A 20,000-nucleotide genomic window follows, 5' to 3' on the forward strand; every position below is an offset into this window, starting at 1 on the left:
TTTAATCTAATCTTTATGTGTTTAAGTGAAAGCTGTTTTGAAGTTACATAAATTTGGTTAATATTTAAAACTTTAATAATCTAGTGTTTATGGTGACAATGCTTATTCTAACACACTTTCCCATATGCTATATTATGTTCACTATCAATATCATCACTACCCATGCTGTCTTCGTTTTCAGATCTTGGTCATATTGGATCGTGACAAGGGTCATCAATTCACCAGAGTTTGACCTTGACCTACTTTTCGTGGCTGCATGTTAAAAAAAAAAAAATTGTTGTAAGAATTAAACTCCCTAGATGTTCTGAAATTGTACTATTAATCCTCAAAGACAATACAAATATTTTGAGTATTTGAAAAAATTATGGAGCGAAATGCTCTATCATTTTAAACCCGGCCGCCCCCCCCCCCCCAAAAAAAATCAGAGGCAAAACGTTTAAGGAAAAACGAGTAACATAGATTAGTTCCTTAATTCAGTAACCAAGAAATAAAATAAGTTAAAAAAATATATACAGTGTATCTCGGCACACTTTTATTTCTCTTCCTCTGTTTTTTCAAGTTTTTATAGTTACTATAAAAATTATCCATTTTAAGGTTGTTACTGTTCTTAAAATATCTTATATTAACCGGTAATTACTTTTCTTGTAGTTTCCTTATTTCCTTTCCTCCCAGGGCTATCTTCCCTGTTGGAGCCCTTCGGCTCCAACAGGGTTGTAGGTTAGCAAGTAGTAATAATAATAATAATAATAATAATAATAATAATAATAATAATAATAATAATTTAGGAAACTTGCATCCTCCTCCATCAAAATCAAACGATATGTTTAATGAAAAAAAGAGCAATCTAAGTATCTTTCATTATTCTTCGTTCCAAAATCAAACGAAATAAGTTTCACGAATACAGGAGCACGATTTGAATCTACTTAATACTTCATTACCAAAAATAAAGACCACAAACTGTCCCTTAGGTTTAAGTTCCAAAACAAATTAATTAAAATTTTACCATATAATAAAATTTCTCTGATACAGCAAAGGAACACCACTGTATAACTAACAGTTCCTCCTTTGTCCCAACCTAATGGCTATCACTCAATGTCCAAATATTATTATCATTACTTGCTAAGTTACAACCCTGGTTGGAAAAGCAGGATGTCTGGGGGCTCCAACAGGGAAAATAGCCCAGTGAGGAAAGGAAACAAGGAAAATAAAACATTTTAAGAAGAACAACATTGGAATAAATACCTCCTATATACACTATAAAACTTTAAAAAAAAACAAAAGGAAGAGAAACAAGATAGAATAGCTTGCCCGAGTGTACCCTCAAGCAGGAGAACTCTAACTCAAGACGGTGGAAGACCATGGTACAGACGCTATGGCACTACCCAAGACTGGAGTGTCCTTTTCCTAGAAGAGCTGCATACCATAGCTAAAGAGTCTCTTCTACCCTTAACAAGAGGAAAGTGGCCACTAAGCAATTACAGTGCAGTAACCTCTTGGGTGAAGAATTGTTTGGTAATCTGTGTTGTCAGGTGTATGAAGACAGTGGAGAATATGTAAAGAATAAGCCAGACTATTCGGTGTGTTTAGTACTATCTGGCCAGTCAAAAGACCCCGTAACTCTCTAGCAGTAGTATCTCAATGGGTGGCTGGTGCCCTGGCCAACCTCCAGCCTATTTTGGCTCATGTGTTTAACAGTATGCAGAGCAAATAGAAACATAATCTGTAATATTCTAATGTTCCTCAAGCTAACCTCACTTGTTTAGCTTTTCGGTCCCGTGAAATTAAGGGATTTTGACGAAGGAAAAATCTATTTCTGGGGAGAGACCTGTGATGCCTGGTGAAAAGGGTCCTTCTTTACACTTTTCTAATATAAATCTTCAAAATATACTAGAGAAAGATAAAAGCATGGAATGCAGAGGTTACAACCATCGCGAGATCACCTTGTGGGTGTCGTGTATTTAACAAGGGCGTGTGAAAACCACTATTCACAGGCTGTCTTCCATTTAGATAATCCCTTCGTCAAAGGGGAGGGCCGTGACAGGCCCTAGAGAATACAGTTGGACTACCCCACCGACACCTACTACTCGCGCTCTCCAGGTCATCCTTCTGTTTTGGACTTGCCCGCAAGTTGTAATATTTTTGTGCTCGGTGTTTTTGCAAGTGATTGTCGTTAATTCAGCATGACTGACGCTGCTACTTCACCTTTACCAATGTTAAGTACCATAGTTTGTTTTGACAGTTTTTTCAGTACCGGGCATTTGTTCTCTTTCCAGTAATGTATACCCAAGAAGTAGAATCAAGTGGTACTTTCATTTTCTTTATAAATACAAATTATTTCTGAGATCTTAAGTTGTCAGTTATTTTACGCAAGTTTAAGGTTTAAATGCCACTCATGAATGAGAGAGGCAAGGGACAATCACATTGCCCTATCAAGCAGGACAATGCCTAGAGACTGACCATATATACATATGATTAGTACCCAAGCCCACCTTCACTCAAGCTAGGACCAAGGAGGGCCAGGCAATGTCTGCTGATAACTCAGCAGATAGACCTAAAGGCTCCCCCAAAAACCCCATCCTTAGCTCACAAGGATGGTGATGTTGCAGCGACCAAAGGAACTAACGAATTTGAGCAGGACTCGAACCCTAGTCTCGCAATCACCAGGCAAGGACGCTACCAAATTGGCCACTATAAGTTACCAAATAGAGGTTATATTTTCCACTAGTAAGAGAATCTGTAAATTTACTACATTAAGTAAACATGGTTGTAACAAAAACCCCGCTGATTACAATCCAATATCCATAACGTCCATATTATCTAAATTCATATAATACCTGTTGGCAAAACATCTGAATGGATATGCTAAAAGCAATTACCTATTCCTTCGTCTGAGGCTTCCTTGAAACTACCGATAATCTTCTAAGAATCTCCAGTGCTTTGCAGATATCCTTTAGAATTTAGTCATATATATATAATAATATATATATAATATACACATAAAATTTATATAATATATATATATATATATATATATATACATATATATATATACACAGGTATATATATATACATATATATATACATACTGTATGTATATATATACTATATATATATATATATATATATATATATATATATATATATATATATATATATATATATAGCAAGGCACTTCCCCCAATTTGGGGGGGTAACCGACATCAAACAAATGAAACAGTAAAGGGGACCTCTCCTCTCTACGTTCCTCCCAGTCTGACAAAGGACTCAACCGAGTTCGGCTGGTACTGCTAGGGGGTGCCGCAGCCCACCCTCCCCCATTATCCACCACAGATGAAGCTTCATAACACTGAATACCCCCCTACTGCTGCTACCTCCACAGTCATCCAAGGCACCGGAGGAAGCAGCAGGGCATATATATATATATATATATATATATATATATATATATATGTATATATATATATGTATAAATATATATATATATATAATATAGATAATATATATATATATGTATATATATATAGATATATATATATATATATATATATATATATATATACATAATATACAAATATATGTGTGTATATATATATATATATATATATATATATAAATATATATATATACATATTTATATATACATACATATATATATATATATATATATATATATATATATATATATATATATATATACTGTATATTCAGTATTCTGTACGACACTTCCACCCAGGCTTTATGTGGAGACTACTGAAATTAGAATTGACCAACTGATCCATGGGCTGGAAAAGGGGAATCGTGCAGTGGGGGTAGGTGCAATAATTTCTCACTCATAAAGAAAACCTTCAAGAGCAAATCGTTCTACAATCTTGGTAAATGAACAGGTAACTTACATAATACATGAGGAAGAACCCCCTTGGAAATTATTTTTCGTGAAGGCATAATTTTTTACACGGAGCCTCAACACCTTATGATCCCAATCCATTCTTCATTACATTGTTTTCTTGAAAACCCCAAAGTTTTCTGAATGGTATACAGGCAACAACTTTACCCCACATAAATTTCCACAAAGCTGCAGTTAGCATATCCTTAATAGGCTTATGCCTTGGCAAGGCCTTCTCCTCCTTGGTGATATAGATCCTCTTTGGCATCTTTTCCAAAGTTTGTCTCATTGAAATTCAAAACTTGTTGGAGAATAAACCCCTAGGCATCAACAAATTCTTTAAATTCCCCTAAACAATTTTCATTGGCTGATTTGCCAGAAATGGCACTCTTTCCATGCCTTACAATATTAAGTATGCCACTATAGTAATTTTGTAGATGTCCTCATGCAGTTGCTTAGACTTTTCATATAACATAGCCTCAGATATACTTTTACTGGCTGCCTAACTATTTTTCATTAAAAGTCCATTACTATTTACTATTTCTTCACCTCCTCAATTGCCTAATTTCTTTGTTTTGAATGAAGCGTCACTCCTTTGGCAACATTGGCTCTCTTTTTGGCTACTTAGTTTTTTAGTTTAATGCAGATCACCGATTATGGCATACCAAACTGCTACAATAGATCAGAAACGTGCAAACCCCTCTCTTATTTTGAAATGATCTTCTTTTGCCATTATATTTTGGCTCTCATAACTTTCATTTCTGTCTTACCACTACCACAAACCTTTGTAAGATTCATAAACAGCAAAAAACACACAGGGAAAAGGTTAAAGTTAAATGTTTTATGGGTTGGCACTGTATCGGAGTTACGCAAAAACAGTGACCAGTGCTGTAGAAACTTTTATCCGAGTAGTCATTGTGCCACTAGCATCTCGGCCATATAGGCTCTTTCATGTTGCAATTTCTTGTTCAACCTTTGGGCTATCGTTTGGTTTCAGGGGGACAAATAAATCTTTGAAAATATTGTTTGAACACTGATTTGTTAAACCAAGACACTGTATATATGTATAAATTTATATACTGTACTATATATATATATATATATATATATATATATATATATATATATATATATATATTATATATATATATATATATATATATATATATATATATATATACACACACATATATAGGTAGTAGGTTGGCCAGGGCACGAGCCACCCGTTGAGATACTACCGCTAGAGAGTTATGGGGTCTTTTGACTGGCCAGACAGCACTACAATAGATCCTTCTCTCTGGTTACGGTTCACTTTCCCTTTGCCTACAGATACACCGAATAGTCTGGCATATTCTTTACAGATTCTCCTCTGTCCTCATACACCTGACAACACTGAGATTACCAAACAATTCTTTTTCACCAAAGGGATTAATTACTGCACTGTAATTGTTCAGTGGCTACTTTCCCCTTGGTAAGGGTAGAAGACACTCTTTAGCTATGGTAAGCAGCTCTTCTAGAAGAAGGACACTCCAAAATCAAACCATCGTTCTCTGTCTTGGGTAGTGCCATAACCTCTGTACCATGGCCTTCCACTATCTTGGGTTAGAGTTCTCTTGCTTGAGGGTACACTCGGGCACACTATTTTATCTAATTTCTCTTCCTCTTGTTTTGTTAAAGTTTTTATAGTTTATATAGGAGATATTTATTTCAATATTATTCTTAAAATATTTATTTTTTCTTTGTTTCCTTTCCTCACTGGGCTATTTTCCCTGTTGGAGCCTTTGGGCTTATAACATTCTGCTTTTCCAACTAGGGTTGTAGCTTAGCAATTGATAATACTGTAATCATTCCAGATTCCTACATTGGGGGCAAAAATTATTTGTGGTAATACAAAATTGGTTTTGGCTCTCCACTTATTAGTTTGGAATTAATTTTCCGTCATCTCTTGGTAAATTCGTTCTTTATAGAATGATGCTGGTTATAATCTCATTTCTAATCTAAATAATTATACATTTTGAAAGGCAGTAATCATATATAAAAAAGGTAAAATATTTTTTCCTCTAAATTGTACTCCCAATTAACTTTTCCCTCAACAAATATTTCTTAAATGGTTTGGTTAATGTATATAATCCTTAAACTACCTTTAGTCCACATCTAGGTGTTCACAGTTATGGTATATCCATATCTGCCTTTTATCTTATATGAATTTAACACTTCATGTAACAGTATGTAATCAATGTATCTGTTGTTTTATGAAGTTTTACTTATCTTGCTTTCCTGTGTAATTTACATTCTATTTCACGTAATATTGCACATATCTTGTTCTATGGATTTTATGGGTTTACTTTCATAGCGAGTGTTTTACTGAAGTATCCTTGGAGCCTCAGTGTGCTACTCTGGTCTGTATGGGTGACTAGAACCTATCTCATATTGCCTATACCCCTTTCGTTCCCCTATTTCACACACCCTCTTATTCCCCTCATTTCCTCTGCTCCCTCAAGTGTATTTGTCACATTGATGGGCTACATTCCACATTCTTTGGGATGTACAATGGCATGATTCAGAATGAACCCTGATTAACCTGAAGAGACTTGAAAGAAAATCTTCCTCTGTGTACAAATCCAGAAACGTTGGTAAAAGGTAACTCATTGAGTTGTTTGTGTGCCAGACAGCTATTTCTTTTAGTGAGCAAAAATAACTATACCTTATTAACTGTCGTGACTTTCATTCAGAATGGTGGCAAATGCCCTCAATAGAGGAAAGAGTATTCTAATACTGTTAAGATCAGAAGTAAAGCATTAGGTGCCGATTGATCTTGTACCCTTTTTCAGTGTCAATCCATTCTGGATACTTAGTTTTCTCAAAGAGGGTAATGAAGCATAAAATAGATAAATAGCATTTAAAATAACAAACTTCATGTTAGCTAAATGCTCTTTGAATATACACTACGCTGTGTAAATTTCATTATTGTATCTTAAATCTATTTTTTAAATTTCAGAATACAGTATTTTGAAATAGCTATACAGTATACTAAATTAGCATGCCTTGCTCTCAACCTTAATTTTCCAAGTGATCTTGTTGGGAGATAGTAGTGTCACCAGTCTTATTGTAAGTAAGAGAGCAACTACCTATCATACACTATGATACTGTATTTGTTGCAAAACCTTAGAGTTTTTAGACTATTTAAATTTCAATACTGTGCGATAAGCTTCGTAAGTACAGCTTGGCTGACAAACTCAAAAATTAGAGGATTGGTAGTGGATTTGTATGACTAGGCCTCCCATATCTCGATACCACTACTACAATGGTGGCCGCCAACTTATTGGAAGAACTCATTACCGATTTTTCCCCATTAGATGTGAGGAGCAGGGTGGGATTGAATGAATGTTGGCCAAGTATTGAAATGAAAAATCTTATTCTAAAAATTATACATACTCCAATAAGTCTTACGCAATGTTATCATTTTGCTGATCCCACATTGATTGGAAGGTGGGCATGGGTAAACAATTAACGATATCTATAGAAATCCACCTTAAAATAAATGGTCAACAACATTAAAATGATGAATTCTAACTTTGAGGTGAAGAATAATAGATTCTTCTAAGCGAAGTTTAGTGTCAATGATTAAACTCTTTAATGAAAAAAAGAAATAAGGATCTTGTTTAGTTTAGATACATCCAGCACTGATCACCATCTCGCTAACAACTTGAGGACCACAAACATCCTTCTATGAAACACCAGATAAATCTTTTCCAACTCTTCAATTTCCTTATTGGCTTCTTCCAAGAGAAATAGCATCTATGTGGTTTAGGGGAGTAAGTTAGAAAGCTACCAATAGAGCTAAGGGAAGAATCTCATTGAAAGGGAGGCCATAGCCCTCCTTCAACACTTAAAAAACTCAAAATTCTGCATCTATCATTTACTGTGCCCAAAAAAAAGAAAAACTTGACGGCCAAGAGTGAATGTTTAGATTTAGTAGTACTTGTATTTTATCACCTGCTTCTCGTCCTACAGTCATATGAAATGGACGTTTAAAGGGTACTGACCTTCCCAGAATGCTGACATTCATGTGAGCTGGTGAGACAAAAGCCATCTCCAGATTCATGACTGCCCTAGATTCACTGACAGAAGCCTAAGAGGCTTGTGTAAAGAGGTCAAATTACCCGTTGTTGAAACCTGCTCCAAAATTTGTGATAATGTGATTGGATCCAGCAGAGGACCAAAAAATGGAGCTATGAAATTCCCTGCATGCAGTGTCTCCATCCTCGACTTGTCTAAATATGAATATAAATGTTCTCTAACGTGCAGATTGAGCACTTGAGAAAAGATGACGCTGCCGCATATCAGTTTCCCCCCAACAAACCTGCTCTGGAGCCTCTATCAGAAAACTATAGTATAAATAACTGCTAACAAGGATTCTGAGGAAAACCTCTATGTTCCTTTTTATATCATCTAAGATTTTAGCCATTACCTTTGGAGACAAAAGGGGTGTACCTGTGGTCACAGCCCTCCTTATGAAATAGTCAGTTGGAGTAGCAAAATTGTGATCCTCTACCGGAGAGAATTTTACCCATATTGTATGACCCTACTCATTAGGGTTTCATAGACAATGTTAAAAGGAAAGAAGCTGGTTTGGAAATGAACAGATCATGTTCCACTTTTCCCACTCCTGCCATCTTATTGAACTTCTTTCTCATACCCTTGGGAGCCCCATGTCCAATACAGCTTGTGATGCATCAACAAATACTTAAGATTTATATTAAGTTTTAAAATACTTAAGATTTATATTAAGTTTTCTAAGTATTACTCCTGAATTCTGTCCTACATATAAAGAAAATTTGTTGGCGAGGCTTACTCAGCTTAGGAATCTTGTTCTTCCTCAAACATAATAGCACCTGGTAACAAGAAGGTTAATTCTATTTTAGAACAGCTTCAACCACCACCTGAACAAATTTGTTATCTACTGTCTGAGCCGACTGACTACCAGAAGACATTGATCTACTCCTGCAGCAGCGAAAATAACTGTTTCTATATGCTTATCAGCACCTCTATATGGTTCGCATGAGAACGTTTTCCATCCAGCGAAGATTAAAGAAAGAACATTCTTCTCTCATTAAATGTCAATTCTTCTCTTAACCACTGTTAAATTTAAGGGATCTACTGGCACGAGACTGAAAATCCAAATGTCATAGGTGCAACAAGTGAGCGACCCACATAGCTAGAAGGACGAATCACTGGTGAACTTACTACTAGAACTACAGTATTGGTGCAATTAATGTTAGAAAAAGATGTGTCATAGGCACAAGATTTAGCAACGATCTTCGCTAGATTCAAATAGGTGAAGGATGAGGAGCTACTGGTGTGAAATTCAGAAGCACTTTATGAATAAAAATCAGAGGCACCACTGGTGCAATTGTAATGCAATTCAAAAGCACTCTTGTTTTGTTTAAGTTTTTTTAAAGTTTATATAAGAGATATTTATTTTGATGTCACTCTTCTCAAGATATTTTATTTTTCCTTGTTTCTTTTCCTCACTGGGCTATTTTCCCTGTTGAAGCCCCTGGACTTATAGCATTCTGCTTTTCCAAATAGGGATGTAGCTTAGCAAGTAATAATAATAATAATAATATTAATAATTCATTATTCAATAATGCTTGTGTTCTACTCAATAAGAAAGGAAAAGATATATTTGATCTAGTCACAGCAACTGCATCTTAGCCACTTTACCATCACCCCTCTTTTTTTTAATGCCGACTTGTAAAGTGCTCAACCATATTTCAACATTTAAACCAGTTTCATACAATTTGTAGAATGAAAATTCTATTTATTCAATAAAGGGATTTCATTAACAATACAGTACTGTAGTTCTGAATAGCTTATAAAGCACCAGAATCACTAAATTACAAACTTCCGTGGTGGCATGTTTTTAATAATCCTAGCAAATAACCCATTGCAGTCAGTTTAAGGGTTTAAAGGTCGCTCATGAATGGCAGAGGCAAGGGACAGTGACACTGCCCTATCAAGCAGGACAATACCCTAGAGACTGACTATATATACATATAATCAGTGCCAAAGCCCCTCTCCACCCAAGCTAGGACCAAGGAGGGCCAGGCAATGACTGCTGATGACTCAACAGATAAAACTATAAGCTCCCCCCAAAAAACCCATCCTTAGCTCACAAGGATGGTGAGATTGCAGCGACCAAAGAGACTAACAAGTTTGAGCGGGACTCTAACCCCAGTCTGGCGTTCACCAATCAGGGACGTTATCACATCGGCCACCACAACCATGAATACAGAGGTAGTATACTATTAGATAAAAAAACAAGGAGAATTTTAATAAAATTTTGTATTTCTATACTCTCCTGTTGTTCACATTGCTTCTCTCTCAAAATTGGCCCTTATTGAAGTTTACCTCAAAAATAAATCTTTCCCATTTTCTTGTCATTCAATAGGCTAAGGCCTATATTACAGAACCGAGACACTCTAGCAGTGAATGGCAATAACCTTTCATTGGATAAGCTTTAGATGCTATGTCTCTCCATCCCAATGTCTAAACTAATTGCCTATCATCTTGGCCTCACTAGTCATTGGGAAGGAAGGGAGGTACGTATACAAAATCAGGCCAGTATATAAATAACCAATCTCATTATCAGAACTCCTTTTATTTTTATGAACCTCCCCTAATGTTCATATTGCTGACTTCCACACTGATGGATGTGGATCAGTGATAGAAAGATATAGGAAATTCAAAGTCCTCAAATAATAAACTTATCTACTATCTTGAACTGACTCTAGTCTAGTACATGGGTAAAAACTGTAAAAACTGTCTTGCTCAAACTTGATTATACAGATTGCATTCCCAAATACAACCCCACCAACCTATTCACTTACATTTATAAACATTACACAACTCTGTGTATTTCAAAGGAAATAATAATCCCAAAATTTATCAATTACACGCTCATGATATTTTTAATATCAAGAGCGCTTTAACTTTCAGTCTTTAATCTGATTAGGTTCCAATTCCTTGTGAGCCTAACCTAGCTTGTAGCAAGAAAGGACAGAATTTTTAGACTGAGGACAATTCGAAGTACTTATGTTTAAAACAGCTTGATAAATATTGTATGCCTACCAAAAATCACTATTCATCCCATCATCTGCTGAAATAGCATTGACTGCCTGGTGTAACGTATGCCGTAAATAGTACTACTTGAAGATCAGTATGGTGCCTTGATCCATGAGGGGTAGGTTGGGTGGTAAGAAAACAATAATTGTTGTTATGGGTGCACGTTATTCATGTGTGACGGACGTCCGGAGACATTGTCGAGTATTAACATGACCTTGAGAGGCAATTTCTTGAACTTTCAATACTCCTTGACCAATGATATAAAATAATCACAAAAATAATCCTCAAAAATGGTCATAGTGACCCATCAAAATCATGGGAAGCATAGACTTAGGAATGTTCTTGAGGGCCCAGAAATTGAGGGCATGGTAAACTAACAAGGGCTTTAGTTTGAAATCTCTAGTTCGTCAACAATCAAGTTAGTCTACCTTTGACCGTCTTATACCCTAGCATGTTTTTTTTTTCCTTTAAAGTTAATGAATGATCAAGCATTCTCTTCCAGAGCAATCTCTTCTTGTCTAAATCAAAGATAAGTTCGGGGGAATTCGATACTGATCAATGATTTTTCCTGTGTTCTTGTAATTTCTTATCAGGAGCAACAGGTTTACAATACTGCATTTAAGATTTAATCCATATGGGTTTGGATGCACCACTCTCGAAATCTGTCATCTTAAAAGGATCAATTTGTACAGCAACCTTACCAGACATTCTGATAACATAGGGCACAGATTGGTAAACCTTGCCTTTGAGGTCAAAAAGGGGCCATCAGAGTCATCCTGCTATCCTTGGACACCCTGAACTTGTTTACCACAGGTACAATCTTGGCTAACAGAGAAAAGACATTCAGATCCAGATTAGAACAGTCCTGTAATAGGGCATCCGACTTATATGCTATACGATCTGGAACTGGTCAACAAAAACGCCACTATCTTTTGTTTAGCAATGTTGCAGGTATGTCTACGTTTGGTCATCGCCACCAATTCCAAATCTCTAGATACTGACATATGCAGAGACTATTCATTTGAAAGAATCAGAATTTTCCTACCTAACAGATCTGCTTTAGTGTTCAATTTACCTGGGCTAAACTAAGGGAGGATGAATACCTCTCCTAAATATGTCCTAGTTGATAAATCTTCTGCTATCTGGCATAGGGACTTTGGCATGATTCCCCCATTTCTAGATATAAGCTAATGCTTTCATTGAGTCTGAAGAAGCTTGAACACTGCTAGAAATTCCAGGCAAATGATATAACGAGTCGGCTCTTTCACTATCCACCTTCCTGACAGATGGAGAAAATCAACAATTATCAAGCGCAAATTATTGCCCCTGGAATGACACACAAAGATACTGAGGATCATGATCACCCAAAAAGAAATCCCTCAAACAACCTACAAAGGGATGACTTTTAAAAGCATAGATATCACTTATGATCACCTACATGACACTATTGTAACTCTTAACAATCTAGAGGGGGTAAATAAAGTGTCAACTTATCCAACACAAGTCGATGGAAAGACAAAGATAAAGCATCTATGACGTATGATATACCCAAGCTGAGGTTATTTCTATTCACCGATAGACTGCCTCAATATCGTACATCAAGCCTAAACCTATTGAAAGGAAATAAAACAGGAAATTTTTAGTTTTAGGGTAGATGTTGATATAAGTCAAGCTTAGAAAGAGAAGCAATACAGAAATCAGAGGAAGTTTATAGAAATAACTGGCTTGTTATATTAGATGACATTACAAAAATCCTACAGGAGTCAAAAATCGTGATACGCGACTTTACTTTTTTTTTTTTTACTGTACATCGATATAATGTTGCTTATGACTTTTGGGGGGTATAAGCATAATCCTTTAATATAAGGTACAAGTGTGTACAGAAGCATACTTTATGCATAATTTCAGGCAGGAGCTAGGGCTGGAGGAAATGCTATGTTCATATTGACTAAAAAATTTTTATCTCTAATTGGAGATAGTGGTGAATTATTGTCTAAAAAAATGTCTCTTTGCTGAAAATGCTCTAGGGAAGGCAAGTTCCTTGTCACATCTTTTATTGCACTTTGAATAGTTAAAAGTAACACTGAAGAGAAGAAGCTCACCAGTTCCACTTTTAACAGATTTATTTAGAGAGGACTTGAAAACTCTACCACAGAGTCTGAACTCTTAAACTTGAACTGGGTCTATGCTTTTAACCCTTTTACCACCAATGGATGTACTGGTACGTTTCACAAAACTCATCCCTTTACCCCCATGGACATACTGGTACGTCCTTGCAAAAAACTGCTATTTACATTTTTTTGCATATTTTTGATAACTTTATGAGAAACTTCAGGCATTTTCCAAAAGAATGAGACCAACCTGACCTCTCTATGACAAAAATTAAGGCTGTTAGAGCAATTTAAAAGATATATATTGCAAAATGTGCTTGAAAAAAAAAACGCCTGGGGGTTAAAGGGTTGGAAAGTTCCAAATAGCCTGGGGGTAAAAGGGTTAATAGTGTTTGATCCAAAGGCTAAATAGATAAACAATTCTTTCCTATAAAAACATCAAGACTGAATTGTCAGCTCATCTAGATAAATGTAGTGGATTTTTTATAAGGTTAACATTATTCTGATTTTGGTTTTTAAATATGTAATGTGTGCTTATCGGTTCAAGTGTGTGTATCAAAGATTAACTGTAAAGATCTAATACAGGCTGATAAGGATTTTCTTTTCTTTTTCTAGCTCAATGTCATAATTCTTTTTATATCTATAAAACACAATTGCCCTAGTGTTCTTTTGCAGAAAATTTAAAGCCTATTGATAAAGCTTGGACTTTTGTGATGGCAATGTTAAGAACATGCTGAATGGTTAGATGAATGTATAAACTTTGGGCCATAAAACCGTGCAGTGACCCTACAAACTTGAAAGTTTAAAGAGGTTGGACTACAAGATGGAAGAAAAGAAGTCGGAACAGAGGTACAGCTATGTAGCAAATGGACCCTAAAAAGAACCTTTGGTAATGTTTAAGCGTTGTAGGATATTACAGTCATCTATATTTAAGCTACTGTGTTTCCAATTCCATTTGGTTACCGATTTATAATGCTACTCGATGCAATTTAACCCTTTTACCCCCAGGCTCTTTGGAAATGTCCAACCCTTAACCCCCAAGGGGTTATTTTTACCCCAGCACATTTTGCAGTATATTTTTTTTAAATTGCTCAAACAGCCTTAATTTTTGTCATAGAGAGGTCAGGTTGGTCTCATTCTCTTGGAAAATGCCTGAATTTTTTCAAAAAATTATCAAAAATATGAAAAAAAAAAATTTTATAGCATTTTTTTGCAAGGACGTACCGGTACGTCCATGGGGGTAAAGGGATGAGTTTTGTGAAACGTACCAGTACGTCCTTTGGGGGTAAAAGGGTTATGCTACTGTGTTTTCAATTCCATTTGGTTACCGATTTATAATGCTATTCGCTGCAATGAAAAATAATGTGCCACGTCACTAGCACCACAATCCAACAAATTCACATTCTGCATCACACACAAAGTTTACTTCCCCTATTACTGTGTTGTCAAAATTGTGACAGTACAGTAATAGGGTAACAGGCACCTTAGCAGTGCCAGCCGAACTCGGTTGAGTCCATTGTCAGTCAGGGAGGAATGCAGAGAGGAAAGGTCCCCTTTTTTCATTTGTTTGATGCCGGCTACCACCCAAAATTGGGGGGAAGTGCCTTGGTATATGTATGATGATGATTACTGTACTGCATAGAGTATAGTATTTTGCTTTCACAGTATTTGTATTAATGATGTAAAATATCCTGATTACCTTTGAAAATACAGTACTGTACTACTTATACATGGTGTGAGGAGTGTACAATAAAGAAAGAAGTCCATATGTTAAGTAGACGTATGGATATCTCACGTTTGCAAAAGTTCAATTAACCAATGATGTATCCCAGACAGAATTGGCAGCGTGAATCTTAGTAAAACATCCATATACTGTAACAACAATAATATTAATCATATGAGAGAGAGAGAGAGAGAGACTGTAGGTTAAGAAGATGAAATGATGTTCTCTGTGCTGTATAGTTGAAAATTATCAAGTTAAGAAGACTACAACTTCTTGTGGATGGTATAATGAGTAAATTTTTCATACCATAACCAATATCAGATGAACAACGATGCTGCTGTAAAATTTCATCATTCACAATACCATATGAACAGCAATGCTGCTGTAAAATTTCACCAATCACTATACCATATGAACAGCAATGCTGCTGTAAAATATATTTAAGACCTAGAATAGCAGTGAAGAATGTGGTGTATAATAATCTATTTCATACCGCTTTGCATGCTACAATTAACTTACCTGTATTGCTCGTGGGTGCTGAGGCTGGAACTGGGAGGCCTGGATCATGTCGTCCAGGTCGTCGCTCACAATATCCGAAGTGTTTTCCCCCTCTTTCTTGGCCTCTTCCACTGATTTATCATTTAAATCGTCACTGTTGCTATCATCAGAGTATAGATCCTGTGTAAGAAAAGAAATCAAATTAAAAGCGATAAGTGGCCATAACATAGAAGCGAGAACTGGCCATAACATAGCAAAGTTACTTTAAGGGGATGTACCCAATATTTTCGAAGATCACAGAACAGATCGTTAGATACTAGATCTTTAAATATGAAAAGTACCTTTTCAAAGAAAAAAAAAAACTGTACAGTGAGATTTGTAGACTATTTAAAAGGATATAGATTTACAGTTTTGGCTGATGACAAATCTAACCCATCTTAGCAGATAATCATGAGAAGGCAATGAAAGCTCATATATCATTTGGAAAAACCTTATTCTTGGGTTTTTCTTGCTTCCTTTCTTTCATGATATAAGGGAACTGTAAAAAAGGGAAATGCTCCTACGCTTAACTATACAGTACAGTACCTTCGAGTGTTGTTGTAGTTACATATATTCTTCCCCACAAAGTCTGCAACACCAAGTTGCTAAAGCTGGCTTATCACTGATTGAGCTCCTTGTCAGCCAGTCTAAGAAAAGGACTTTGCATTCAACAGGTCAAATATGAAATTGGGATCTAGCTAGTTAAATCCTATGATAATACAACCTCATGGAATCCTACTATTGTATAATGTAACCTAATTTACCTAAACAGTAATATTAAGGACTGGAAATGACAACTGAACTTCTCCCTATAGCAGTTATTAAACCAATTTGTCATTCAAAATTCGTACTGTACTTGGATATTAGTAATTCTATACCATCCTTAAGGCAGAACATCCTAATATTTTTCTCTAATCCCAAAGTAACTTGCTAATATTAAATACCTTTCCCCTTCCTACGTACCTCATACTTCCTTCTTGACTGACCACTATCCTTCATGTACTATTTTGTTATTACAAGACAAGAGTCTGAGAATTAATTCCTAACTTTTTATTCAAATTTAAACATCCCAAATTGGACTTGCCTAGATTATACATATTCGAATCAAAGCAATCCTACATATAAAAGTGGGTTGTCAGTTCTATAAGTGGATTACCATACAGTAACTTTTTCCTAATGATATAATTTCATAAAAAAATATATATATATTTTAGATATTTTACAATTCTACTATCCATCCATTGGCAGTTAATTATAGGAAAATTGTTGACCAGCCCTAAAGACAAGGGAAACTACTTCAAAGATCTTTGAAAAGAAAAATAGCCTTCAGATCATAGTCTTCTTCATGTTAAACTTGATTTTCTTTAAACGTCACTAACATCCAGAGGAGATTGGATAGAAAAGATTCATAAGTGATTGTCATATGTTTTTAAAATATATCCAAGGAATAATTCTGCAAACCCTGTGTATTTTGGGTTATATTTTTCCAGATGGGCCTGAAATATAAAATACAGTGGCTATCTCAATGGGTCCTAAATGAGTTAACTGCTACCATTTTGAGGCAATCTTCCTCATTCAAATGCTCTTTATGGTTCCTGGAGAGCTGATCTTCAAGTCCTCATACAAGTAATTTTGGAAAGTTATTCTTCAAGGGCCTTTCAATAACTGGATAGGATTATAGGATTTATGAGCTTGGGGTATGTAGCCCACAGCTGGTGTCCTGTGATACCATTCAGCACCAATATCTTAGGGGAAAAACCCTACAGTTACACTGAAGTCAAAGTTAGAAGACGTTAGACGGCATAAACGACGAAAGGAAGCAGGACCAGAGGTAAGGTAGAACGATATAAAGAAAGTGCTACTAGGGGCAAAAGGAATGTTGCAAAAACCTTGAAGTGATGGCATTACCATCCAAAACAGGATTTTCAACAACTGTAACTTTAATCTAGACTATTTGTTACTTAAAGGTAGTACTTTACTGTATTATTACAGGAAAAAAAAAACGGATTTTGAAGCAAAGCGAAAAATCTATTTTTGGGTGAGATGGCCATGTTGTCCTGATGAAAGCTGTCTATAGGAAGCTTCCATCAGGACGACATGGCTTGAGCCCAAATCATTGTACAGTATACATAAATTTTGTAAATTAAATGTTAAAAACCATGAACCTCATCTCATTTAGTTTTCTTTTAAGAAACCAGAAGCTGAGAGTTACTGATGTTTTTGCAAGTCTAAATTTTCATAAGCCGAGAATTGTCTTCACAGGGTGATGTTTTTGGTATCATTCCCTGTTTGCAGATTTTACTGTTGAAGATACTGTTGGCAGCAAAATGAAGATAAAATTCAGCAGATATTTGACCTTTTTTGAAAATAGGATAATATTCAGCCGATACCAAAACTTTTGTGAAAATAAAATATTCAGTAGATAACAGAACTTTTGTGAAAATACATTATGTAATATACTGCAGATATTGAAACTTTTGTTATAGTGAACTTACTCAATCCACAGCTACTCCCAATATTAGAGAGTATCCAATAATAAAAAATAAACTTCGTTCTACATCTGAACTGTACATGAGAAATGTCATCAATCACTATAATTAAAAACTGGTGCAGTTGTTAAATAAGAATTCCCCTCCATTTACACTATTATATTGTCTTTACAAATCTTGCATGGTGACTTTGATCCATTAGATGAATTTTGGTGTTCTGTATTTTAATAAAACTATCTGTGTAAAGCCATCTATTCAAGAGCAATCAAATAGATTTTTGTCACTTGATTTACCTTCACCCATGGCCACAATTTTTGGCTTTTCCTAAAGATTAAAGGCCAGCTATTTTCAGAAGAAAATAATAATAGTTTCCCCTTGACTTAAAACCTCCAGATAACCAGTAAATTACTGGAATGACACACTACTTTTTAGTTGAAAGGGTCATAGTATTGCCTATGCTTAGATTCTTAAAAGAGGAAGTTGCATGCATCAGAAACACAACCTTATAGTTCCTCCTATTTGCCTCTTGAGGCCTTCTTATTTCGCTCGCTTGCGACAACAACGTCATAACTCAAAAATATGTACTGTATTTTTGAGTTATCCATATAGACATATTCATCTTCAAATGCTGATTTTTTTGGCTAAAGTGTCATAATTGTAGATAAAAAATTGATCGCTAGAGGCGCTAACTGTCCTAACGACATAACATAATATAAGTGTGTTTTAACTGATCAAAATGGCTCTCCTGAAAAATAGTTATTTTTGAGTTATGACGACGTTGTCGCAAACGAGCGATTTCACTGGAGTAAAGTGGAGAATTTCATAAGTGTTTTGAATCGCTAGTATAAACATTACTTAAATAAATCTAACTTAACTTCCCTATAATACAATGATGAAGTTTTTATCACGTTTCTGAAGAGGACCAAATAACTTTGGAACCCTTAGAAGGGGAGATGAAAAGTTACGAGTGTCATATAGCTAACAGAGATAATAGATCTACTAAATTCAAGAACAAGACAAATTAGATTAAATTCGTTGCTCAGCAATGAACCCCGTCTCCTTACAAGATAGACGGATGGGATTTTGCCCAAGACTCGGTACTAGGGGTGTGGAAACTATCAGGTTAGAAATTTGGCGAGGTGATTTTCTTGAAATATCAGCCTCTTTCTTGCAATGAAACATTTATAAGAAACCATATAACTTAGTATTTACATATAAAAATGTGAGCTTTATCAATAAGAAAATATATATCGTAAGCTTCTAACCAAATAAAAAAATAAAAATAAGACAGAAACCAGAAGACATCCCCTCAAATTGAATAAATAATAAAAAGTTTCTATAAATTTCCTAATAAACAAAATACCGTTCTGTAGTCCAGACAGTATGCTCGAACAACTACAGCACTGAAAAAACTAGAAGACAAAGGAATATGAACCGCTCATGCAATTACAAGGAAAGAAATGGAAAATCTTTAGTTTAAGGGTGGACACTGACATTTAACCAGCTTTGAGAGAGGAGCAATATGAACATCAGGGAAGGTTCAAAGAAATAAAACAGATTAAATTAATTCACATGAAAAAAAAAAAACTCACCTTCCAAACAGTCTCTCCTGTCTCGGAGCAATTAGCCTCTCCTGTCTCCGAGCAGTTAAGCCCAACCAGTTTTAAAGCTTCGTCAAGATTGAACTCGAGGTTGAAATCTGGCTCGGTGTCGGTCAGGTGAAATGCTGATGAAAGAGGTGACACAGGATCGAGTGTCACGTCACCTCCACTGATGGGACTCTCACTTTGCAAAAGAGGCTCTCCTGTAATTAAAAAAAGAAAACATGACATTCATACACATTATAACAATTAAAAGTAATTAGCAAATGAAAATAATCAATGATATTGGGAGATATATAAAGATAATTTTACACAACTAAATAGAAATATATAAGATTATATAATTTTTATATTCCCAAATCCAAATATACAACATAGAAAATCCATGCAAACCAATAAATACACTTTTATGAAGGCCATTGATGAGAAAATTTTTAATACAATAAAGTCACCAAGCACAGCCACCCTTTCCCATTCTCTCAAAAATGCCAGTCACAAAATGAAATTCTACCAAAATATTTCTCTTGT

General features: G+C 35.4%; 1 protein-coding gene and 1 long non-coding RNA gene across 5 annotated transcripts in view; one reads left to right on the forward strand and one right to left on the reverse strand.

Moving 5' to 3' along the window:
* LOC137632664 (uncharacterized) overlaps window positions 1-291 on the forward strand; it is a 94,406-nt gene extending 94,115 nt beyond the window's left edge. The window contains exon 3 of the long non-coding RNA XR_011042078.1: window positions 182-291. This is a non-coding gene — a long non-coding RNA (uncharacterized lncRNA). The remainder of the gene's footprint in view (window positions 1-181) is intronic.
* cnc (cap-n-collar) overlaps window positions 1-20,000 on the reverse strand; it is a 603,426-nt gene that overhangs the window by 508,904 nt on the left and 74,522 nt on the right. For all 4 annotated transcript variants that reach the window (XM_068364732.1, XM_068364731.1, XM_068364730.1 and 1 more), the window contains exons 5-6: window positions 19,464-19,675; window positions 15,365-15,523 (exon numbers count right to left, since the gene is read on the reverse strand). In XM_068364732.1, coding sequence (XP_068220833.1) covers window positions 15,365-15,523; window positions 19,464-19,675 — 371 coding nt within the window. The remainder of the gene's footprint in view (window positions 1-15,364; window positions 15,524-19,463; window positions 19,676-20,000) is intronic.

This window comes from Palaemon carinicauda, chromosome 41 (assembly GCF_036898095.1).
Source record: "Palaemon carinicauda isolate YSFRI2023 chromosome 41, ASM3689809v2, whole genome shotgun sequence".
In the NCBI taxonomy this organism is placed as follows: Eukaryota; Metazoa; Arthropoda; class Malacostraca; order Decapoda; family Palaemonidae; genus Palaemon; species Palaemon carinicauda.